General features: G+C 42.1%; 1 protein-coding gene across 12 annotated transcripts in view; it reads right to left on the reverse strand.

The window, feature by feature from the left end:
* LOC103739789 (tubulin polyglutamylase TTLL5) overlaps window positions 1-26,012 on the reverse strand; it is a gene marked incomplete at its 5' end in the record, with an annotated part of 285,878 nt that overhangs the window by 79,362 nt on the left and 180,504 nt on the right. For 9 of the 12 annotated variants that reach the window (XR_003850713.1, XR_003850710.1, XR_003850711.1 and 6 more), the window contains 2 exon segments: window positions 528-610; window positions 19,710-19,924. Coding sequence is in view for 6 of the 12 variants with exons in the window: in XM_008840269.2 (XP_008838491.1) it covers window positions 528-610; window positions 19,710-19,924 (298 nt within the window). 12 annotated transcript variants of the gene reach the window in all.

Below are 26,012 nucleotides of genomic sequence, written 5' to 3' on the forward strand. Positions count from 1 at the left end.
TACTGCCTCACTTACATGTATGCACCTCATTGAGAGGCTATGGGCCCTGTCAACACACCAGGGCAACAACACGACAAAACTTGAATCAAAGACCAGACTTCTAGCTTTGGATTCATGTACCACTCAATATGCTGAGCCTCAGTTTCCAAACATGAGGGAAGGTGGAAGGTGGATCTCATGAGGCTGTTGTAAGGATTAAGTGGAAGATCTATCATGTGGAAATACTGTGAGATAGTGAAGTATTTACTCACACAGGAAGTGTGTGCTACATGCTACAACTCTGAGAGTATTCTACCAGACAAGGGTGCTGCATTTATCCCAAACCAGTTTGAAAAAATGCCTACCACAGGCTGCAACATTATTTTCAAGAAGAATATAACAAAAATTCCTGTCTGCCAATGCTTTCAGCTGGACACTTGTTCTTGAGCTGGATACTTGTTCAGGTGTTTCTGACAGTGGCAAAGAAGAGAATTTCCAGGTGCTACCTTCCCTGCTGCCCCACCCAAGGAGGAGCTGGTGCCACTAACCTGTGGAGCTGGTGATGGGTATAAAGGCTGCAGGGTTTAGGTTGCTCTGGAGTCTGTTCGGCTGCCCTTCTGCAGAGGACCCTCTGAAATACAAAGGAACCTGGTCAGACCTGCAGGCAGAAAGGTGCTGAGATGGAAAGGCTAGGCCAAGGGCAGAGCCTCCAATGGCTTCGCCTCTTGCTCTTAGTGTTTCCTCTCATGGAGTCTGTTCCCTTGCTTAAGACTTTGTTCAAATGACTTATTACCACAGAGGCCTTCATTCGTCAATAGACAACATTTCCTGAAATACTACGCATTTCAAAACTGACCCTTCACCTCTCCCTAAATAGAAAACATGGGCTTTTGCCACCACAGTGTCTCCTACTCAATAAGGAGCTATTTAGAGAATGAATACATTTAGTTCCTGGTATTGACTTAGAAAAAACGTAAGACACATTTTTTTTAAAGATCACATCTCATGTAGAGCAGTGGCTCTCAACTGGGGAAGGCAGGAAGGACAGGCTTGGTCACTACCATCCTTGGACATTAGGCAATGTTAAGACATTTGTGGTTATCACACAGTGGGTTGCTACTGGCAGCTAGTGGCAGAGGCCAGGAATGTCACTAAGTATTCCACAGTCACAGGACAGTGCCCCTAAAGAATTAGCAAGTACAATACGTCACATGTTCAGCTGAAACAGCACCTCCTCTCAGGCCAGCTTCGCAGGAAGCAGAGTATGATGGTTCTCTCTCAGAGAATCCCCATGTCTCAGAAAATCTATCCCTGACATGATGCCTACAGACCATGTCAGATTTCCTTGTTAGAGGCTCTTACAGCTCTCTGTGATTTTTCATTGCATTCATCAGTATGTTTTAAATTTATAATTAAATTATGCTAATAGATACTTCACGCTTGTCATCCTTACTAAAATATAAGCTCTATAAAGACAGGGACTTTTTCTTTTCTTCTTTCTTTTTTTTTTTTTTTTTGGTCTTTTTTTGAGACAGGGTCTCCCTGTAGCCCCAGCTGGCCTGGCATTCGCTATGTAGACTAGGCTGGTCTTGATCTTAGAGAGATCCGCCTGTCTCTGCCTCCCTAGTGCTGGGACTAAAAGTGTGTGCCACTACTCCCAGCTTAAAGACAGAGACTTTTAACACCCATGTTCATCTGATGCATTTTGCTTATACCAGATATTTAATACACATTTTTGAAAGCATTTGTGCCATTATTCCTATAAGTACATTTACGTATTAGGGACATCTACCTTGACTTCAGTCGGCATGTACAAGTTTTGGCTGGGAGAGTAAAGCTGTTATTTGCTCCTGCCTTTGGTTTTGTATTGTTGAGCATTATCCAATCCAATCTTTGGAACCCCTTTTCTATTATGATTTTCCCATTAAATGGTTCACATAAAAGCACTAAGCATGGCCGATATTTCATAATGGGGTGTGACAGACATTGAAGCAAATACATGAGACACAAATGTGTGATAAATGCTAAAGAGAAAAAACACAACTGGTCAGGGGAGAATGAGGCGGAGTCTGAGCTCAGCTGTGAAGAGCAAGGTCAAAGGTCTTTCTGAAGAAGTGCTTTCGTTTAGTCATGGCATTCTGAGAAGCAGGCACTGCTCAGGAGGGAGCAGGAAAGAATATTTTCATGAAGAAATGGTTTGATCAATGATTCTGATCTAAGACAGGGCTTAGAATGTCTTGAGAACCTTTGAGGGCCGGAGAGAGGGGAGGGCAGAGGTGGGGCTAGTCACACAGTGTTTGCCAGACTTCCTGGACCCGAATCACTTGGGGTCATTTATTAATCATATATTTTTCCAGGTCCTCCCTTTGGAGATACTGACTCAGTGGATCTGGAAGAGGACTTGTAAATCTGGGCTTTTTATAATCGTCTAGGGAACTCCTAAGACCAGCAAGGTGGAGGAAAGACTGGCTACTAGGTAGAAAAAGGTGCTAAGAGGTGTACTTGGAGCGGGTAGAGTTTTAGGTGCTTAGTGGTCCCACACTCCTGAAAGAGAAATGCCTCTTGAGAACAAGCCCATCAGTGACACCAGGACCATGGTGTCTATTATGGGCCTTCCCCTCTGGCAAGTTGCAAGTTGGGGCCAGGCTCCCCACATTTTGAGATCAAGGTAACTGTAGCAATGGGAGAAAAAGGAGCAGGGCCTCCTCCTCTTTCCCTCAAGCTGTGACTTGATTACTTACATCTGAAACGTTTGTTTACATGCATTTGATTTCAGCCGCTTATGGACTCACAAACCCTCTCTAAGCATCTGTTGGCTGATATTGCTCTTCTAGGTCCAGGTGAAACAGAAGTACTAGAAGGCCTAGCACAGGCTCTTTCACAGAATTAAAAAAAAACAAAGTGCCTTAGGATCAGATAGGCAAACAGCCATGAGGTTTATCTTGGTCTCACTAAAGCCTATGTGTGAACAGTAAAAGAGAGGTAGGAGGAGCTGGAGAGCACTGGCTCTTGCCAAGGACCCGGGTTCGATTCTCCTCCCACATAATGGCTAACAACCATTTCTAACTCCAGTTCCATGGGATATGGTGCCCTCTTCTGACCTCTGTGGGCATTGCATGACATGGGTGCACTTACTTATGCAGGCAATACACTCACACACATAAAATAAAAATAAAAAAATATTTTTTAAAAAGGGAAGCAGGGAGGCAAATTTATTGGGTCAGTAGAAGAAACACTGAGCAAGAAGCTGCCTCAGAGAAGAGGCCTGAAGGCTTAGACCCAATGAGTCCTGGGTCTCTGAACTCTAACTGCTGTTCCCTCCTCTGGAACTCCTCCCCAACTTCTCTCTTTAACGAGCTTTATCCTGTTCCTCTTTTAAGATCTCCAGGCCCAGGGCCCCTGTGTCTAGTTTCATTCATTCTTCCATCCACCTTCCTCCATCAATTACCACTGGGCCTGAAGCCAGAACTTGAATATAATGATTCTATAGCTCCTTCCATATTGTCCCCACACTCCTTTGATAGAGAAATGTGTCCACAGCAATTCATAGGGAAATTCTTGAGTGACATTTCCCATGGAAACACTAGCAAACAAAGTGGTTAAGGTCTTTTATGATGGTTTTGAGCATACTACAGGTAAACAAGTTCTTGTGCTAACACCACTTCCTTGGGAAAACACATGACAACTTCTGGGCACCCACTGTGAAACATGAGTTGTCAGGAGTAGCCATGTTCTTTTGCATTTGGCCTTGCAACGATTCTTTCCTGGGAGTAAATGCATTTCAGAGCATATTCACCTAAGAAAGTAGGGATGCAGTTGTCTTAGTTAGCTTTCGATGTCAACTACACAAAGCCTAGAGTCATCTGAGGTGAGAGCCTCAATTCAGGAACGGCCTAGATCAAACTGGCCTATGGGCATGTCAGTGAGGGATTATTTTGACTGTTAATTAGGTAGGAGGGCCATACCACTCTGGGTGGTACCATCCCTTGGCAAGTGGTCCTGAACTGTATAAGAAACCTGAAAATAAACTACCCTGCAAGTCAGCTAGCCTGCAGCATCCTGTGTGTACCTCTACGGTCAAAGATAATGCTGTATGTGTACCTCCTTGGTCAAAGGTAATGCTGTATGTAACAGCAAGCAGGTCTGTTATCAAGTTTCTGCCTTGACTTCCCTCAGTGATAGACTGATTTGGAGCTGTAAGTTGAAATAAAACCCTTTCTTCTAAGTTGCCTGGAACTATGTAGGCCAGACTGGCCTTGAACTCACAGAGATTCACCTGCCTCTGCCTCCTTGGATTTAAGCCACCACCCTGGCTCAGTAAGACTGTTTTATTGCAGTAACAGAAATGAAGCTAGGGCGTCAGTTCTTTGTCTTTTTTCTTCTTTGGCAGTCCTGGGGGCTGAAACTGGGGTAGACTTCACACATGCTAGGTAGATACTCTACCACTCAGCTATATCCTAGTCCCTCTCCGGCTGTATTCAAGGCAGTTACTGTTCTTTAACAACAGTATAACTGGAACTATCTCAGAGTTGTTGAGAATTAAGATGGTGAAGGTAAAGGACACCAAGCTCAGTGACAGGTGTCATAGTAAAGACTAAAAAAATTATCATCACCACTGTCATTTACAACTATTCTGTTAATACATACTGTTTTCATTAAAGCAGGGTCTTCTTTGGAACGTGCCTGCAGCTAGCACCTACGGTTTCCTTAAGTAGTAAATGCATACTTTGTAGCACTGGCTTTGATTCACTTGCTCCATGTCTGTTTATTCCTCTTCTTTTTCCACTTCTTCTGCAGTCTAAGAAATAGTCTGATATAGGCATTCTACTTCTAACAGTACAGGACTTCTGGTCTTTAAAGAAGCTGTTCAATGATGCATTATAAATAATATCCCCTTGAGAGATGGATCATCAGTTAAGAGCACTAACTGCTCTTGCAGAGGACCTGGGTTCAAATCCTAGCACCCACAAGATGGTTAACAACCATCTGTAACTCTAGTTCTAGGGAACCCAACACCCTCTTTAAACAAACAAATCCCCATCAAAAGGAACTGTACTCTGACCTTTCTTAGCAAGTATTTACTCACAGATTACTTATCTTTTGACTTTCCTTCCAATATTACATGCACATAGGTGTAAATGCATCCCTTCCTCTGTCAGCCCAGGAATTCTATATGCATTTTAAAAACAGAAGCTAGTATGCGCTCCTTCCTCAGAATAACAGCTAGATCATTATTGACTTGGGTCTGATTCCAAAACTAATCCAACTAATATTTCATGAAGTCAGCTTTAGTGCAGGCGTGACGGGTAGGACCCCATTTAGTGACATACCCCATTATTCATTCCACTATACTTGGTTTTCCTCTTGTTCCTCAAGTCATTTGTATGGTCTCGTTTTCTTTTTCTTAATCTTTGGAAAGGGAATCCCCTCTATTGCTTGTTATCAATTTCATTCTTCAACATATGGTTTGGGGCACTGCCCTCTCATGTTCTACCATGTGCCAGTTTGTTCTAGGTGATTTCTGTGCCCCCTTTCTTTCTTTTTATTAGTTTCCTGTTGTCTTTTTATAGCTTTTCAGATTATGTAATTAACTCATTTCAATCTTTCATTTTCAGAAGATTTAAAACTTTATTTGTGTTATGTGTATGCACATCTGAGTGCAAGTGCCCTCAAAGGCCAGACAACGGCTTCATATCTCTTGAAGCTAGAGTTGTAGGTGGTCGTGAGCCACCTGAGATGGGTGTTGGAACCGAAATCCAGTCTTCGCAAGAGCGACAAGTGCTCTGAACCACGGAGTCATCTTTCTAGGCCCTTCTTTCTCATCTTTTTAGTAAATATATTTACACTGAAAACCTTAAGGTGAGGAGTGTCACTTGCCTATCATTTGGCTTTGAACATCTTAAATTATTTAATTTTGCTTCACTCTTGAATGCCAGTTTAGCTGTGCATAGAATTCCAGGCTGTAATTCTTTTACCTCAATACTTTGAAGCTATTAGCTTTTGCCTTCTAGCACCTATTACGGAGAAGAATGATGGTTCTTTGGCCTTTTGGAGCTAACGTGAGTTTTCCTTTAGACAGTCTTCCAGAGGTCTCCTTAAACTGAATACTCCACAGTTTCACCAGGATATTTGTCTGGTGGTCTCTTTATTTTCTACATTGAACCAAGTGTTTTTTTTTTAATGTTTAAATACTTTATTATTTTTATTTTATGTGTATGAGTGCATTGCCTGCATGTGTCTTGTAGTGCCCACAGAGAATACAAGAGGGCAATGGATGCCCTGGAACTGGAGTTACAGATGGTTGTTAGTGGCCATGTGGGTGCTGGGAATTGAACAAGGGTCCTCTGCGAGAGCGGCCAGTGTTCTTAACCGCTGGGCCATTTTTACACTTTGGAACCAAATCTTTAGCTGAGGGCTCCTGTCTTCTTTAGTTCTGGAATGTTCTATGATGTTTACAGTATTGTTTATTCACGCACTTCTGAGATCTCTTCTGACACTCCTATCAATCACATGCATGTTACAACGGAAACTCCTGAAACATATGACGTAACACACCTACACATTCAACAATAGTTATTTACCTATAAAGGATTGTCCAGTTGTTGATTTTGCTGTCAATCTCTCTTGGAATGACATTTATTCATGTGCTTTAGAATTTGAGTTTGCAGGCTCATTTTAAATAGAAATTATTTGTCCCACATCACTCTACTTGCTTACTATTTCCTGTATGAAGATTTTTACAGTTGCCTTTAACTGTCGCCCTTGGTCTCTGCCCAACCAGGCTTCATAGAGTGGTATTCTGGGGCCTGCATCTCAGTGATGTTTAGAAATAAGAGTTGGTTCTGGGACATGAACAATTGCAAGGGTATGCTATTTCTTCCTGACTCTAGGTTCACAGCCTCAAATAAAGATGTAGCTTAGGCAGCAGATCCATGCCAGTTTTATCTTCCAAAAGGAAAGCCATGATGTCCTTCAGTTCAGGTTTTGTCAACTGTGAAACTACTGGCATTTAGGGCTGGATAATAATTTGTAGTCAAGGCCTAGTCTAGAATTTTCAGGATGTTCACAAGTGTCTATAGACTTGACCTGCTAGATGCCAAGCATGCTGACCCCTCAGTGCTGACAACCAAAACATGTCTCCAGATGCCACCAAATATTCCCTGTGTAGCAAAGTCATTCCCAAGTGAAAATCAGTTTTATTTTCAAATAAGGAGCCCTGGCTTTGGCCTCTCTTCCTGGTGGGGCCACTTTCATGATCCAAATGTCCCAGGAAGTGAACTCTGGGATGCCATTGCTTACTTCCAAAGTAGTGTTCACATTCTGGGGCCAGAGACATTTCTTTCATTTAAAGCACAGCTATGTTGTGCTTGCTTTCTTCTTTAAAATATTTAATTCATCATTTTTATTTTATGAGTATGAGTATATTGCCTGCATGTATGTAAGTGCACCTGTGTCGTGCAATGCCGGTGGAAGACAGAAGAGGGTGTCAGATCCCCTGGAAATGGAGTTACAGATGGTTGTTAGCCTCCATATGGGTGCTGGGAATTGAACCCGGGTCTTCTGCAAGAGCAGCCAGTACTCTTAACTGCTGAGCCATCTCTCCAGCCCCATGCTTTCTTCTCTAAACTTGCTATGTATCACTGCTGTGTGCTTGAAGCAGAGGGATGATATCAACTTAATAAGCCAACCTGAATGTGAGTCATGAGGTTAAAAAGTAATTTGTTCTTTTGTTTGCAACTAAGCTTTTGCCTTCCAAAGCTTTTAGAGTTGTTGGTGTTCAGAAACTCAGAATGTGCTTGAATTTCTATAACATTACAAGCTAGAATCAAATCATATTTATAAGTATGAGCTTACTAACAAGAAAAATGTGGTTTCTTTTAATAGAGAACAACAGCATCAGCAGACATTACAACTTCACCAACCAGAGTACATTGAACATAGTATGTATCATAGAAATATATCATCTCATTTAGCCTTAAGAACAACCCCAGAGGGTACGTAATAGTTTACAAGTAATGAAATAGGAGCTTGGAAGACAGGATTCAAATCTAATTTTAAATCCTCGGCTATTAAATTGGCCCCACTGCTTCTTTTATGCTGCTATGCTCCACAGCACAAAGAGTAAGAAACATTTAGTAGTTCTTGATGTGAAAGACGGTGACCATCACCACCACTTTCCCCACCGTGTTCTCCCCGTCCCACCACTTCCATCTCTAGCATCTCTACAACCAGGTACTGAGAACTTACAGGAAGCTGAATCAGGGGCGGGGAACTGAATTTATCTCTTCTTGCTCAAAATGAAGTTCATGAAGCACTTTGTCTTGTCCAGTGGTGCTAATATCAGGACCCAAAGCAGAATACAATGGATATTCAATATATATGTGATGGAAGGGAAAACACAATTGATCTGTCCTTAAGATACTTAGGGGAAGCAGAACATATATTAAGAAGGAAAATAAGGAGCCAGGAAGATGGCTCAGCTGGGAACAGTGCTAGTCATACAAGTCTGATGACCTGAGATCCCCAGAATCCATGGAAAAAGCTGGATGTGGTAGCATGCATCTATAATCCTAGCACTCCTACACCAAGATGAGAGGTAGAGACAGGAGAAATGAACAGAAGCTAGCAGGCCAGCTAGCCTGGAGTACCAGCACAGCAGCAGAAAACAGCATGGAAGCTGAGAACTGACTCATGAAAGTTGTCCACTGACCTCCACACGTATGTTGTGACGCACACATACACACATGTGCATGAACACTCATAGCGCTCACACACTAATACATAGACATGAAATGCAAAAATAAAAAAAAATTTTAAGCAAAGGAAGAAAAATAAAGCAAGGAGATAGATGTCAGAGTAGGCCGAGAAGCTGAGGACAGGACAGCTGGGAAAAATGCACAGAGGTAAGAAATTAAAACCAGGTTGAATAAGAGGCAGGATCAGACTCCAGAGGGCTCAGGGCACTCAGCAGAGGAGAGGGCAAGAGCACCTGGGACAAGCCTGGAAGCCTGTATGGAGTGCCATCTGTGCAAGAGCTCACCTTTCCTCTGGAAACTTACAGAGAGGTGAGGACAAAAGGCCCAAAGACCTGTTTTAAAGAGTATTTCCATTTGCACTGTTTCCTTAGGAAGAACCAATTTGGGCAATTAAACCATTTCTTAGCATACTGAGGTTTGTTTTTGCTTTAAGAATAACATTTTGATACTTTATTTTCCAAAATATATTTTATCCAGTTTAAAAATTCTCAAAATTTTCAACATTCCCTGTATTTACTTTTAACATTTTTTTCTCATTTTAAATTCTTACTTTTCTGCCAGAGATATGCTATTTTCTCTTTTCCTGTCCACTTACCCAAACCAAATTAAGTTTTGAACTTTACTAATTTTAGTCACTTTCATCATCTCCCCTAAATGGGGCAGACATGACTAATCTACCAAAGAGCTCTTTCTTGCTCAGCTGAGAAGGCTTCAAAGTCTTCTCATACAACACACTGGCAGTTAGCTGAAGCCAGAGCACAAACTGAAGCCAGTCTGCAGTTTGTACCTTGGGGTTAACGTCTTTTAAATCTTTCTGTATCTTAAAATGAAAATGATGATGATGACTAACATCTTTGAGTACATCTCTAACTCCATCTCAAATATAACTTTTGGTGTGTACAGTTCTTATTTCCAATATAGTCTGCAATATGATTTTGACCCGAGTTATCTAAAATAATGCTCTACAATTTCCAATTTGGGCATTCTGTCCAAGCTTTGAATATCTCATTTTATTATAAAGTGGTCAGAGACTATTTTTTTCTTTAGAGGATTGAAATGTTCTAGTCTTAAAAATGATTCCATTGGCGTTCTATAGCATACAAAACTCTTCCTTTGGTCTTTTTGAGACAGGGTCTCCCTGTAGCCTTCTGTGGGGCTTGAACTCACTATGTAGACCAGGCTGGTCTTGAATTCACAGAGATCTGCCTGCCTCTGCCTCCCTGAGTGCTGGGATTAAAGGCGTGCACCACAACTCCTGGCTGCACAAAATTATTTTTCTATTCATTTATTAATTCCATCATTCAAAGCTCTGTGTGCTCCTGTGCTAGGTCTAATGTGCCCACAAAAGAGTCAATTACTTATTGGAAGGCATTATTTTAGGACAACTCTGTTTTTTCTCTCATCATACTTTTTACTCAGAATTTTTGATGAATGTGTTTGTTTCACAAATTCCATGTCCTGTTGTGCCTGGTCTCTACTCAGTGTTCACCTAGCTTTTTGTTCAAGTAGCTCTTGTATCTGGGCAACCACTCCTGATATTTTGTGCACTTCCTCTGATAACTTCCAAAACTTAAATTCTGTTAAGAATGCATCTTAAATGTTTTCTAAAATGTTTTTTTTTTTTCCTTTCTTACCTCAGCCTACTTCAGCAGGTGGCAGAGCCACTAGATCTTTTCTACAAACCTTTTTAATCTATTCTCAGACCTAAAGCTTTTTCACTATTTATTTTAGAATTGCCACAAAGAGCCTATATTCATGGAGGTAGGGATTTGATAAAAAGTCAGTTAAAATTCCTGATGGCACACACCTTTAATCCCAGCACTCTTCGAGTAAGGAGCAGGTGGATCTCTGTGAGACCAAGGCCAGCCTGGTCTACATAGTGAGCTCCAGGCCAACTGGGGCTAAAGGGAGACTGCCTCAAAACAAAAACAAACAAACAAACAAACAAATCAAAATTCGTGTTCAAATCTTTTAAAGAAGGATTTTCATACTCAGATAAAAATATCCAGCAATTGGATTATAATTTCAACTACTATTTTCACAGCAGGCAGGGATGAGAGGAAGATTTTAAATTCAGTGACACAAATATGAATCACTAAAGGGAGATTCATCATTGTGTGACTCTCACATTTCCCACTGCTGTGGAGGGGGATGCTAGCCCCATCTCTCTGATGTCACTGTCCATACCAAAAGCAAATCTGAAGACCTCTCAATACCACTACTCCGAACGATGAGGGCAACAGACGGAAGAGAGGATCTAGGCTCCCGAGGGCTCACCTCTTTCCAAGTCCAGGCTCTGGGTCCTGGCATGAGAGGGTGCTGTCTGGGGTATTCCAGGTCTCCCACTCATTTCCCAAATTGCATTCTCACAGGAAGCCATTTAAAGCCTCTGGTGTTATTCTGTAACCCAGTCCTTCACAGGCAGCATCTAACAGGAATTCCCCAACACCTCTGCATCAGAATGGCATTAATCCTCCTTTTGAGTGTTTTTCACTGGTCATACAAGCAGCAAAACTGGTGAGTTCCTTAATGCTTACTTTGGATTTTCTAAAAGCAATATTTTAGGATGATTAATCTGCATTTGCTGTGTGAATGCATTTAAGAGGATTAGTAGGGACTTTTGAAAAGCCAGTGGTCTGCTGGGAAGTCTAGTCAGCATGCCGGGTGGTAAGAGACCCAGTTCTGGTTCAGCATTTGCGTATCTTGCTACAGTTGTAGCCCCACACTCTGCTTCCATTCTTTAACCTTCTAGTATGGAAACGTTAGGAATTACCGATTACAATGACCACTCTTAGAAAGGCATAGGAAACACTCTAAGGATGGATATACCACATACTCAGTCATGTTTCTTCACACCATATGATAAAAGACCAAAAGATAGATAGACAATGGTTACTTGATAATATGACATAGTCTATGCTCACACCAAGAATTCTTGGACAATTACAACTCCTGATTACTCGGCCCTAGAATCTTCTCACTGCATGATTCACACAATAAGATGCTGTAACACACATATGTACGTCTTAGTGGATATTTACTTTTATATTCTTCTGACATTTATCTCTGAGCATCTTTCATCATACAGTTGACCTCAACCAATGTTCAGGTCACATTACTGGTATTTGGTTTTACTGGCTGCTTAGCTCTTGATGCTTTCCTGCCTTCTAATCCGTCAACTTTAACAAACACCACTGTCCCGGGTGCTGATCTTAGAGCAGCTACCTTTAATTTCCCCCAAGGTCACCTGAGACAGAGTGCCCTAAGACCTAGGCAAGGAAAGGCAATGCCCCCTCTGTACAGAAAAGCACTGTAGTTCAGTCTGTCTGTCTTCTCTCTTCTCTTCCTGTCCTCTCTTCTCACGTCCTCCTTTTCCCTCCCCTCTTCTCAGGACGGAACCCAGCTCTATCATTGAAACAACATGCCCCTCCCAGTCTTCTTTCTTTCTTGGGAGAAGTTTCCCACGTTAAAACCACTTTCATCTGGCCCTTTCAGATTCATCCCTAGCCTATCAGCTTGCCTGGCAAACTTCAATCTCCTCAGGTTTCTTTTTCAATATTTCCTGAAGCATATGATTCTAGCTCTGAAAACAAACATTACAAGGAAGAAACAGTTTAGATGTGTGTAGTTGCTCATGGGCTGCCATCCCTTTTAACTCAGCTGATTGCTGGGAAGAAATGCCACAAATACTTTTGAAAGGAGGATGTGAGGTAGGTACTAAATTATTAAGTATTAGCATTAGAGAGGAAAAGCAAGAAAGCCCATTGGCCCTAAGTAGTTAAAAGCAGGCAAGGAGCAGGGGAGGAGGGAGAGAAAAAGCCCAGATCATTCTCTTCACAGAACCGACAAACAAGGTAGACCTAAACAAAAGAGGAGTAAGTACATCAATTTGTGAACTCCAACAAGAATTGCCGGGCCACGACGGGATGAGAAAATGGCTGCAAAGCAAGACTAAAAAACAAATGTGCTCATAAAAAAGCTTTCAACTGAATTGACAGAAAACAAGCTAATTACCAAAGAGGGACAATGGTTTTTGTTTTACAGATGGGAAGAATGAAGCCTCTAAGGGGAAAGTGACTTGAATATTATCATAAAGAAACAGGACCCCACTGTTTTTAGTCTCAACTCTCTTTGCACCAAAATCCAAACGAAATTCCATCTTCTCTGTTCTACTGTTCTCCAAAGTCTAGGATGTGGAAACTTTGATGCTCTTGGAAATTGCTTCTCTATCTGTCTGATGCCAACTTCTGTGCTAGGAGAAGCTTGAAGTTCAACCCAAAAGCACACGGCTTGGCATGGTAAAATGCTCATTACAACTTCTCATTGGTTGTGTCTCTTGGGGCAACAATGGCATTCCTGAGTGTGACTCAGTACCACCGGCCACAGCTGAGGGCTCTTGATTAATCTGAACTAAGCCAGAATAAAGGCTACAATAAGATCCAAGCAAATGAGGAAACCCATCTTTCAGGAAAAAGTAAAAAGAATGACATGTACATTTCTTGAAATGCCATCTTAGTAGTAACCGTTATAATAGCTAATCTGTATTTAGCATATATTATGTTGCATGCACTGTATTTGTGCTTGATATTCACAAATTCACTTATTTCTCTTAATGATCCCATTAGCCAGGTACTATTATCATTACTTGTATTTTAAAATACAAAGCTGAATCACAGAGATGTTAGGTAAATTGCTATGTTGGCTAGGAACAAGAATCACGTTAGGAGACCAGAGAACACTGTGGGAACAAGTCTCTGACCTCTGTGGTACTACAGAACACCCTGCGACCAGGCCTTCAGATCCTGTGTAACCCAGGAGCACTGCGGGACCAGGCCTCCGGCTGCAGTGGCCTCAGAGGTCAGCACAGGGCCTAAGCTTTGATTCCAGTGTGGCCAGGGTCCCCTGAGAAACTGAGGTTTTTGTTCCTCCCCACAGTCAGTGTGGGTGTGGGGTTTTGATTTCTGAGGTTCCAGTGGCTACTGCAGGAGCAAGTCTATACTGCTGTGGTCCCAGACATTACTTTGGGCCTGTGACTCTAACCATAAGCCCAGACAGTACACAGTCTTCAGTAGGTCTGATGTTTGGTGTCTTTCCCCCAGTGGGTTCCAAAGGGTGACCAGCTGGTTGACTCCATCTAGTTTCCTTGGAGCTTAGTGTGCAGTCCTATTGGTCCTACTGGCAGAGAGTCAAGACAGGATCACCTCAGTGACTCCACTTGACAATAAACACCATGTTTCACCAGGCCCCATAGCTGAACCTCATACAGATATCCTTCCAGGAAGATCCACAGTAAACAAAACATTCATATGCACTCAGAAGGGGAAGTCAAAACTGCAAGACAAACCCACTCCAACAGGTACTCAGAATACCAAAGAAACAAAGACTATGACACAACCAGCACCCAGAGACACCCAGCACTGCAGAGACAGGTGACATGTCTGAGAAGGAATGTGGAGTCTTATTTTTAAACAGAATTAATAATCATACAGAATAATCAAACAAACAGAAGCATGAATTAAGGAGATCTATCCAGGTCCTCAACAAAAGTCTGCAAAGTGCATGAAACAGTCAATAAACTGGTGGCCCAAGCCTAAAATATGGAGGAAAAATTCAGCAAGGAAATTGAAGCATTGAAAAAGAACCAAACAGAAATACTTGAAGAGATGGCCAATCAAATAAAACCAGAACAGATACTATCATTAACAGACAAGATCATGCAGAAGAATGAATGTCAGGAATGGAAGACAAAGCTGAGACAGTAATGCAAACAGACATATGTAAGGGGAAAAAACTAAGAGGCACGAAGGAAATTTCAAAAGAAGTCAGGCCAAACCTGAGAATTCATCATGTAGAAGAAGGAGCTGAGATAAAAGCAAATGGACTAGACAGACTATTTAATGAAACTGTAGCAGAAAATGTCACAAACTTAAGAGTAAAAGGTAGATATCTAAACACAAGAGATGCTGGGCCAGATGGTGCACACCTTTAATCCCAGCACTCAGGAGGCAGAGGCAGATGGATCTCTGTGAGACTGAGACCAGCCTGGTCTACATAACAAGCTCCAGACCAGCTGGAGTTATAGAGAGACCCCGTCTCAAAAAAAAAAAAAGACGACCCCAAAAAAAAAAAAAAAAAAAACAAAGCAAGCAAACAAAAACCTCATCAAACCAAACCAAACCACAGAAGGTATATAGAATTCCAAATAGACATGACCAGAGAATATCTGGTTATTAAAAAACACAAAGTAGTTGGGCATGGTGGCATATACTTTTAATCCTGGTACTTGGGAGGCAGAGGCAGGCAGAGCTCTGTGAGTCTGAAGTCAGCCTGGTCTACACAGTGAGCTCCAGACTAGCCAGGGCTACATAGTGAGACCCTGTCTCAAAGAATTAAAAGAAAAAAAAAGGTGAAGAAATAATCCTAAGGGGCTGGAGAGATGGCTTAGCTGTTAAGAGCCCTGGATGCTCTTGCTGAGGACCCAGGTTCAATTCCCAATATCCAGATGGTGGCTAAAAACCGTATTTAACTCCAGTTCCAGGGAATCCAGTGCCCTCTTCTGACCTGCACTGAATGACACAGATGCACTTACATACGTGTAGGCAATACACTTATACACATAAAATATTTTTTAAAAAGAAGTAATACTAAGCCGGGCGTGGTGGCGCACACCTTTAATTCCAGCACTTGGGAGGCAGAGGTAGGCAGATTTCTGTGAGTTTGAGGCCAGCCTGGTCTACATAGTGAGTTCCAGGACAACTGGAGCTATAGGGAGACCCTGTCTCAAAAAGACCAAAATACTCACTCACTCACTCACTCACTCACTCACTCACTCACCACACACAAAGGCACAAATACCAGAATTACCCGAGACTTTTCTTTTTTAAAAAATATTTTATTATTTTTATTTCACGTGTAAGTGCACTCATGCCACGCAATGCCTGTGGAGCTCAGAAAAGGGTGTCATATTCCCTTGGAACTGGAGTTACAGATGGTTGTTAGCCACCAGTGTAGTTGCTAGGAATCGAATCTGGGTCCTCTCCAAGTGCAGCCAGTGCTCTTAACCACTCAGCCATCTCTCCATTCCCAGACTTTTCATCAGCAACCATAAAAGCCAGAAGAGCATGGAATGAAATAGCTTAAGCTCTCAAAGTAAATCAATATGAATCAAGAATGCTCTACCCTGCAAAGTTATCATTCAAAATTGATGGAGAATAAGGGTTTTTCAAGACAAACACAAATTAAGGCAATTCATGACAACTAAGCCAGCATTGCAGAAAATTCTTCAGCATACTTTATAGGGAGACAGAAGACAGCTTCCTCCACATGAATACATTGTATACTCCATGAAAAAGAACAAGTAAACAGACTAGACCTAGGACAGAGGAACTCCAGAAGCACATTGCTGCTTTTCCAGAGGACCTGGGTTTGGTTCCCAGCACCCACATGGCAGCTCACAACTGCCTGCCTGCATGTGGTGTACACACATACATTCAGGTACAAATATATACACATAAATTAAACAAACTAAATAAATCCTTAAAAAAATTGATGCATGGATGCAAATAAAGTATAAAGTTTAGTTCACTGCAATGTACCAACAGCGGTTTCATAGTATGGTATGGTCTTCAAATGAAGAATGAAGACCCTGTAAGAGAAAGATGTTAGCAATGGACGGAGCTGGGTAAAGGGTACCTGGAAGCTGTTTGTACTATCCCTACAAGTTTTTAAAATCTAAAATTAAGGGCTGGGCATGGTGGCGCATGTCTTTAATCCCAGCACTGGGGAGGCAGAGGCAGGTGGATCTGAGTTCAAGGCCAGCCTGGTCTACATAGAGAGTTCCAGGTCAGCTGGGGCTACAGGGAGACCCTGTCTCAAAAAGATAAAAAAGCAAAACAAAACAAAACACTAAAATTAATATAATTCATTAAGTTAGTTCAGAAAAACCAACATCAGCAGCAACAACAAAAAACAAAAACACCAAAAAAAAAAAAAAAACCAACAAAAAACCACTACACTTCTTTTTCTGCAGAGTGAGAAGAGTGCTCAGTGGGTACGAGCATTTGCTGTGTGCAAGTCTGACAACCCAAGCTCAATCCCTGGAGCCCATGGTGGCAGGATTCCTGAGTTCTCCTGAGAACCGATTCTCTAAAGTTGTCCACACATGTGCCATGGCACACATGAACCTGCACTCACACAGGTAGTGATAATAAAATAAAAATGATTTTAGAAAAGAAAGTCAGAAATATATTTCAATGTATCTGTGGGATCCTCATTACACTGGACATTTTACATGTAGGTGAGAGAGTGTTAAGGTTTCCACTAGTGTTCACTCAGCTTCACAGACTTATGCTAGAGTTTTAAAGGCAAATTGGAAACTATTTCCTGGAACAACGCCTCACAGCATGCCTTTTGATATTTGGATTATATTTCTTAAATTCTGAAGAAATTTTTTCTTTTCCCCCCTTCTGTGCGTTTTTGATGCTGAGCTGTTTCCGGTTTTCCCACACTCCTGCTTGTCACAGAGAAGAAACCACAAAAATGCAGCAAAGCAAAGTTAGTCCAAAGAGCTGCAATTCCATCTCAGGAGGCTGCAGAGATCTCCTGCCAGCAGCGAGTTCAGGGCCGCAAGCTGTGCCTTCACATGTCCAGCCCTACTGCCCAGGTCTACTTTTCCAACAGACTGCACCCCAGGACCAAGTTGGGTAATCCACCAAGGAGATTCAACAGCTGCTTTCGACACACTAATTCCCTGGCTAGTTGTGGGCTCCTCGGAGCTGCAAAGTGTCCTGAACATCAGAGGATGACTGAAGTTCACTGAATTCTGTTTATCCACTGACCTATGAAACAAATACTGCCCCGTTTTACAAATGAGGAAACTGAGGCTAATAGGTTAAGTAACTTGCCCAAAGTGTTAAATAGGTAGTGCAGCTCTCAGACCTCATCAGAGAAGTTTCTCTATGCAGTGGACGGTGGTTAATGGAGAAATTTACAACTGGTCAAAGTGCAGAGAATAAGTGTCAGTGGAATGCTCGGCCATAAATAGGACATTTTATGTCCCCCCTACCCTCTGAGGCTCAAGGACCATCATGGAAGAGAGGGTGGAAAGATCATAAGATCCAGAGGGCTGGAAGGACTGAAACAGGGTCTTCTGGACTTGACAGGATCACTGTACTCATAGACTCACAACAGCTGTGGTTGCTGGAACAAGACCTGTACAAGATCAAACCAGTCAACATTCCAGTAGAGTGTGCACCAAAGGGGTCATGACCCCTATCCCTAACTGAGGAGTTATGGATGGTTGATGGCTTCTAGAAGAGGAAGAGTCAGTGCTCTTGAAGGGTGTGGTTCCTGATGGGCTGGCTGTGCTCTGGTGGATGGTCCCACACCCAGGAGCATATCAGCAGCTCAAATTGGAGTCAATGAGTTATTTAAAAAAAAAAAACAAAAAACAGGAAATGAAGTTGAGGTGGGGCTGGGAAAGTGAGGATGGATCTGGTAGGAGTTAGGGGAAGAAGCTGGGGGTTTATATGATCAAAATACATTATATGAACTTCTCAAAGAATTAAAACTTGTAAGTGTCAAATGTGCAGTGTAGTTCAGGCAGCCTGGTAGCAGGGACTTCACTATTTTTTTTTTTTTTTTTTTTTTTTTTTGTTTTTTTGAGACAAGGTCTCTGTGTAGCCCCAGCTGGCCTGGAACTCACTATATAGACCAGGCTGTCCTCAAATTCACAGAGATCCACCTGCCTCCGCCTCCTGAGTGCTGGGATTACAGGTGTGTGCCACCACACCTGGCTTGGAGCTGCAGTCTTAAGGATTTGACTGTAAGGACACGAGTGCCTCGAGCTCGAGTTCTCGAACACACACACACACACACACACCACTTTTCTGTCTTGCTACAGGCATTCTACTCTGAGCTGCAGTCTTCCTACTGCCCTTCACTCCTGCTCCAAGTGGTGCCACGGTCATTATGATGCCAGTCTGGGGCCTAGTACTTAGCAGGTATTGAATATTTGTTGGATAAATGAATAACGGCAACAATATGATTAAAACAGGCAGAAGGGATTGTTTTCAACTGAAATCTACAATTTGATTCACCCTCCAAGGCAGAAAAAGCAGTAACTAATTTCTCTGCCTTTCTTACAACTAAAGTTGAACTTGTGAAGGGCAAATGAATGAAGAGCCTTAGTAAGAGCAAGAGGAATAAATACTACTCTCTAGGTATCTACATGGCAGGAAAAGCCTCTGTTTCTCCAGCATCTGATAGGTTCCCTGGTTTTAAGCTGGAGAAAAGCTGCTTATGGCAATAGCCTTCACCAATCTATTTCTAGTTTACTAGTTAAAAGGCTGGAGGCAGAGTGAAGGACACTTTAATTTAGGCATGGGGGTGTCTTTTCTGGTATAAAAAAGGCAGACTACAAAAAGGCATCAGAAATACTGTTGCTACAGTGTGTTAATGCCAATGAAGCTAACGCCTCAAGTGTGATGTCGGTCCTGGCTGCCCACTCAAATGCCTAAACATGAATGAGCCAACAAGGAGAAGAGGGGATTGAATTTTATATGAAATGGAAATGAACTGGTTTTGCAGAGTGGCTGAGAGAAGACACATTGAGGGAGACCATTTTATCCTTTCTCCAAGCCTAGGACTGTTACCTGCTATACTGTCTGTAGCTCCTGGAAGTCTGGCCAGCAGAGGTGGTGCACAATAAATGCTGCAGACAGCTTTCATCATAATCACCTAGGGCACCAAAGAGCCCAGCGGATGCCCCTCCCACAGGTGGAGTCCGGTCCAGTGTTATGATTCCTTCCCAGGTGATTCCAATTTGCAGCCATGGCTGTGCCCCAAATTAGCCACTGCTCCTCATCAAGTGTTCTGATTTTCAAGGCAAATAGTCTTGAAGGCTTCCCAAAGACGCCGTTAGCTAGAACTGACATAACATTAGAGAAATTGAACAGATGATTACAGAAAACTTACTTGGAAGCCCTCTGGGATGTTGCCTTTCTGAGCACTTGCTTGTGATTGGATGGAGCCTTGGGAACCAGGGAGGAGGAACTTGGAGGTGGCACTACTTTTTGTGGCAGAGTGTTTGGCTTCTGGCCACCAGCTGTGGCACTTGAAATCCTGCAGCCTGCACCATTATTCGTTGTCCATAAATTGGAGTTAGGTAGTGTCTGGCTGCCAAAGATTGCCTACAAGAAAAAGGGAACAAGCTCATCAATGGAGAGCCCCTTCACCACTCCCTGATGTATGCAACTGATCTGTAATTCTGAAAGGGGGCGGGGGCGAAGATAAAAGGTGTTGCAGGTTTCCTCCCATGGGTCCAGCCCATGAATCCAGCCCACGAGGGACTGCAGGGAATGAGGGTTCTGGCCGAGGTAGGGGCAAGAAGCGCAGAATCAACACACAGACTCTGGGAGCAGGATGAGAGCAAGCACTAGGCAAGGTGCTGCAGACTCATTTATTGCTGGGAAGTGCAAGCCTTATAGACCTCTCCTCCTGCCCCCAGCGTCCCATAAGTTGGTGTGTTGCTTCCTGATAGATCCCCTCATCCGGGCAGATCACAGGTTGGCCATTTTGCAGAAGCGCGGGCTGCGCTCTCAAAGCGGAAGCTGTGTTCTCTTAGTGCAGCCTGCGCTTAGGCCTGGCACTTCCTCTCCTACAAAAAGGGAAACTGTTAATTTCTTAGGAGAAACTTCCCCAACATTGTCAGTGCAGATCTAGATCCATGCGTCTCTCAAAACAGAGTTACATGGGACTTGTTGAAAGTGAACTGACTTAGGAATTAGGGCACCTGGGCACTATGGGTTGGTCTGTACATGTAAATTAGAAAACTATTTTGCCACTGGGTCTTAGTTTCCTTCAATGTTAATTCCAACAAGTGTTTAATGAATGTTTCCTTCTATGTCAGAGGCAAACTGATTGGAAGCATGGCTGGATACTAGTCTACTTCAGCACTTGGAACCCCTCTAGAAGGAAAGGGCCTGTGTGGCCAGGGCATCATGAGCAAACAGATGGGTAGAAGAGTCTGGAACAGAAACAGGAGCATGGCTTTGAGAGCTGGTTTTAGAACTCCAGCATAGTAACACCATGACAATCTCAAATTTAATGTAAGACAACATTTGACAATGCTTTAAAATAAGTTTACTGTATAAATACAAGTCACCTAATGACTACAAGACTGGCACAAGGATATTTCTGCAGGAAGGTGGGCTTATAAAGATCCCAACAGTGCCACCTAAATACCCCAAGTGCCACACATATCTGGAGAATATGAAGGCATACTTCTTTCATATAGATGTTCAACAAAGGTTTTTCTTTTTTTCATTTTTCATTTTCAGGTATGTATGGTGTATGTATGTGTGTATTCATGTTTGTAGTGTACAAGTATGTGCATGTGTGCATGTGCACGTAGAAGCCTGAGACTGATGCTGGGAATCATCCTTAAACATTCTTCCGCCATATTCATTGAGGCAAGGTCTCTCAATCAAGCCCAGAGCTTGCCAATGTGGCTAGCTTCATTAGCCAATTTGCTCTGGAGATCCTGCCTCTGCCTTCTGAGGCCACGCCCAGGGACATTTATGTAGGTTCTGGAAATCCAAACTCCAGCCACCATGTTTGTGTGGCAAGCATTTTATCTGCTGAGCCATCGCTCCAGCCCCACTTACCAAATTCTTACAATTTATTTACCTCAGTAGGAATTTGTTACCAGTAACAAATAGTATAAACACTACTTTCATTATGCATGCATTATAAGAACTTTAACTGCGAAGTCATACTAAGTGAAAGATAATCACAAAATATATAGTATTTTTTAAATAATAGGATATCCTGAAACTGACTTCCATCTGTAGACAGAGCATACAAAGAGAGATGGAGAGAAAGGCATGTCTACATGGCTGGACTTGATGGAATGAGAGGAAATGTTTTTAGAAAATGCCAACTGTCCACAGACTTTATTTAGAATACTTTTTGGCCTTTATGAATTTTATTTTTCCAGATTTAAAAGAGTAACTGGGAGGCCTTGGGGAAATGTTCACTAATTCTTTTCTACTCATGCCTCTGGGAAATGAGTTGAAAAGTTGAAAAGGAATTGAGGAGTCTTGTACAGAATTATACATGTTGACTCAAACGCTTGACTAAGAACAGATTTCTAAGGTAGAGGATCAGAGTATTTTCAAACTGAATGACCAACCTGAGATGTTCCCCCACCTCAACCAGCTACCTGAGAAGAAACAGAAGAATGACTAACTTTTCTTCTGTCTGAATGAAAAAGCCAAGCAAGGAGCACTGCTGAGTATGAACATGTGCGAAGCTCCAGCAAGCCTGAGGAAGAGTCAGCAAAGGCCAGCAAGAGGCCATCAGGAGCAGCTCTCACATAAGCCCCTTCTTATCAACTGCTGCTGTCCTGTCGTGAGGGCCTCAAAAATCTGTGGGGGAGACTCAAGGAAGGCAGGAATAGGCCAGGCTGCTATTTTTTTCATCAACATATCCTGATAAGTGGTTTTAGCTGTAAAGAGTGCTTGGGAGGCCTCATTCAAGACAGGAGAAGACTAGATGTCAGGCGGCTGATGGCTGACCAGAATGAAGGTTCCTTTGGGATTACTTCCCTGGGTAAGTAATACAGAAGGGAAACAAGAAGATAGCAAAACTAAAACAAAACTAAAATGATTAGTAAAGAGCACTCAGAAAAACTTTTCTTTTGTAGTGCCCTTGCACATGCTAGGCAGGTGCTCTACCACCGAGTTGTATCTCCAGCCTGCAAAATAGTTTTTATTGAAGTACATTTTTAATGGTATGAGGAAACTGTCATCAGTAATTAAATTTATTCAAATATGGTGTCATGGCAACAACCATAACTGTATTTCCAAATTAGTGGCTTTTTTTCCCCCAAAATCTTTCTGGGACATCTAAATATAAATGAATGGATAGAGAGAGTATAATAGTGAGTATAGCAAGCTCCTATTCATGTTAAAAAGGAGACTATATAATGTATAAATAGACACATTGTGCGCACTCACACACATATCAGTACTGCACAAACCAATGCAGGAAGAACATACAAAAACCTAGTAATTTCTATGGAGAAGAACTGTTTAACAAGGAGTCAAAGTACGGGGGAGACTAACTCTTTACTGTTGATGTTCTATCGTTTGAATTTGTACTTTGTGTTCTTTATTGCAAAAACAGAATTAATTATTAAAAAGATAAAAGGAAGCAGAGTTCCAATAGCATTTCAGCAGGTAACAGATAAGCTCTCAGGCCAAGTTCAAACTCTCAATGAAGCCCAAGTTTCACCCAGCTGGGTGCAGGACACCCTACTAAACTAGGTTCAACACTGGCTGCAGAATCAGATCAGGTGACTGTGAAGGACAGAAAGACCCAGGGAAATCGGAAAAGAACGTGGCTTTTCCTTCAATTGTGCCTGGGGGCGCAGACGCTGGTCTGATTACTAAAAAACTGAGATATGTTCAAGTCTCTTAACCTCTTTGAGTTTCAATCTGTAGGCAGTTATGACCACTTTGCTGGATTGTTGGAGACTGAGTGAAGAACAGGGGATGCCAGCACAGGCAGTCAACACAGGTGTCCTGAAATTAATGAAGTATCACACACACACAATGGACACTTACCATGTTTTACTCCTCCCAGACCTCCCTCCCATTAGTTTACTGAGGAGCCAAAGATGGGGTGACACACAAGCCCACCTAGCTGCATCTGTAATCCTTTTTGCAAATGGTAGTTGTGGTAGTTGGTTATGCATTTTTCCAACATATTTTTCTGGTCTTATGATGATGCTCACTAGCTGGGAAAGCAAACTCTTAAAATGAAAACATATGTTTAGGTTCCCAGATCATATTTACTCAATTCTCTCTGGCAGAAACAATCTTTTCTTCTCCCAAATGCTTATAAAAATGCATTTGTATGTCTCTTCTCCCAGCGAGGATGTTCCACCTTGTACTACAGCCACTGAGTATACTTTTCCTCTCTTCTAGACAGTACACAATGGAGCAGCTGCATTTGCATATAACTAAGCTTTCTTCCTTTTGTTTTTTCGGTGTTTACCTTTTAAAAATGTGTATGCTTCAGCAAGCAACACTGGTGCAATAGTGGCACTTTTATCTTGGGGGTAATCGACATCTACTTAATTGGACTTTATTAAAGTCCACTCAATGGGAAGTAACTCATGTCTGGTACTGTAAACCTAGCCAAATACACAGAGCTGAAGAGGTCATAGATCTTAGAGAATATCCAAGGCTCTCAAATCCCTAGAGAAATGAAATTTCTTACTATGTGCAAAATATGGATCCTAAAATTTACAGATAAGTATCCCAGTCACCACCCACCAAAGGAGCTTCTTTTTCAACAGATAGATTATTATAGAACTACACCACTGGTCACACACAGAGATTCTCTGTGAATTGCCCAAGCCTAAGTGTCACATTTAAGATGCAACCTCTACACCTAAGACTCATGGAACATGGACGAGGGGATGAAGAGAACACAGATGCATCTTTCAATTCTCATCAATGAAGCTTCCTCATGCAACAGAGGACCAGGAATACAAAAGGCCACAAATGGCCAAAACACAGAGAATAAGAGTCTGCAGAGTGTGGGTCCTTAGACAGGACTCCTATATTGAGGTCTACCACCCAGTGCTCAGGGATCACTGCAGAAGAGGGGGCGGAAAGATCATAAGAGTTAGGGAGGAGGTGCATGACCATACGGAAATAGTCTTACAGGTGCCTGGGACCCTTCTCATACAAACCTACAGTAATGATGTCAGCATGCACAAGACCCACGCTAACTTAGACAGACAATAATCCAGCACAGAATTATGGAAATGAACAGCAGGCCCCAATTTTAGTTGAAGAATTATTGGCAGCTGATTACTGCTGGGTGAGGAAATGCTGATCTTCTTGAAGGGAGAGACTCCAGATAGGCTAACTAAATCCCAGTAGATGAACCTGCACTGAGGGACATCTAGGGACACTAACTTTACATAATAGGCCTTAATACAAATGACAGAATGGATGAACTCCAGTGTGTTTTGGGGGCACAATGGGAAGGTGCCAAAGAGGAAGGAGGCATAAAGATGATTGTATGTATGAAATACACAAAAATTTAATAAAATGTTTTTAAAAATGTGTGTGCTTGCCTGTACATATACATTATGGAGGCCACTTGGCCTTAATGTGGGTTCTAGGAATCTGAACTTAGGCCCTCATGTGCACAAGCACTTTATCCACATTAACCTATCTTTGGAGGCCCCACAATTAATCTTTGTTGTACCCACAATGCCTTATAGAATGCCTAGGTGTTTATCTCATGTACACTGTGAATGTGTGTATAAAGTGTGTGTTTATGTGTTTGCTGTATCAAGTATCTATCTTTTTAGTAACAACTAAATTCCTTTATATGAAAATAGGCATGTGAATTTACAGACAGACGAAATGTTGGAATAGGGTCCTTTTCTGGATTTCGAATAGCACCTAGAGTGTGTGTTATTTATATGTAACTCACAGTCAAAGTATAAACAAACCCTCTACAGATCCCAAACAAAAGTAAGTTCACTTTCCCAAATGCAAATTTTGCTTCAGGTCCTTTGACGCTGATGCCTTTAAAGAACAAAATGAAGCAAGTCAGGGAATTTAGACCTCTTGTTGGATATTAGAAAGGATGTCTCCCTTTCTTTCTAGTAATATTCTGATTGTTTGAATAATGTGCACTTACCTAAAAAAAGTTACACATTTCCTACTCTCCCTTGTGCTTAAGGATAACCAGATGACACAATTCTGGCCAACAAGATATAAACAGCAGGTCCAGGGTATGGTCTTTAGAAAATTCTGTCTTTAGAAAGTTCTGTCAGAGGAGGCAAACTGTTGGTTTACACCTTTTGCTCATACCATCCTGACCAAGCACAGGATGACATTGCAGAGGGTGGAGTATAAGGAACACAGACTTCTCATGGCACCAAGGAGACTGCAGGAGCTGATTTCCACAGATTTCTAATTATATGGGGAAACCCCTTCCACTTCATTTATTGGGAGAAGTAGCTGTTACATGCAACTAAGTATAATCCTGACTGCACTGATTCTCAGTCTACAGATTCAAGCTTGCTTAAGCCTCAAAACAACAGACATGGATTGTGTCTTAGGAAGCAGATTCTTTTTGCAAGTGCAGTGTAAGCTTCTAGGTTGTGACTTGTGGTTTGGTGACCACACTCTAATATACAGGATGGACAATGAAGCGATCACTATCACATATGGCAACATACCAGCT

This window comes from Nannospalax galili, unplaced genomic scaffold (genome assembly GCF_000622305.1).
Source record: "Nannospalax galili isolate Female #2095 unplaced genomic scaffold, S.galili_v1.0 scaffold330, whole genome shotgun sequence".
Lineage (NCBI taxonomy): Eukaryota > Metazoa > Chordata > Mammalia > Rodentia > Spalacidae > Nannospalax > Nannospalax galili.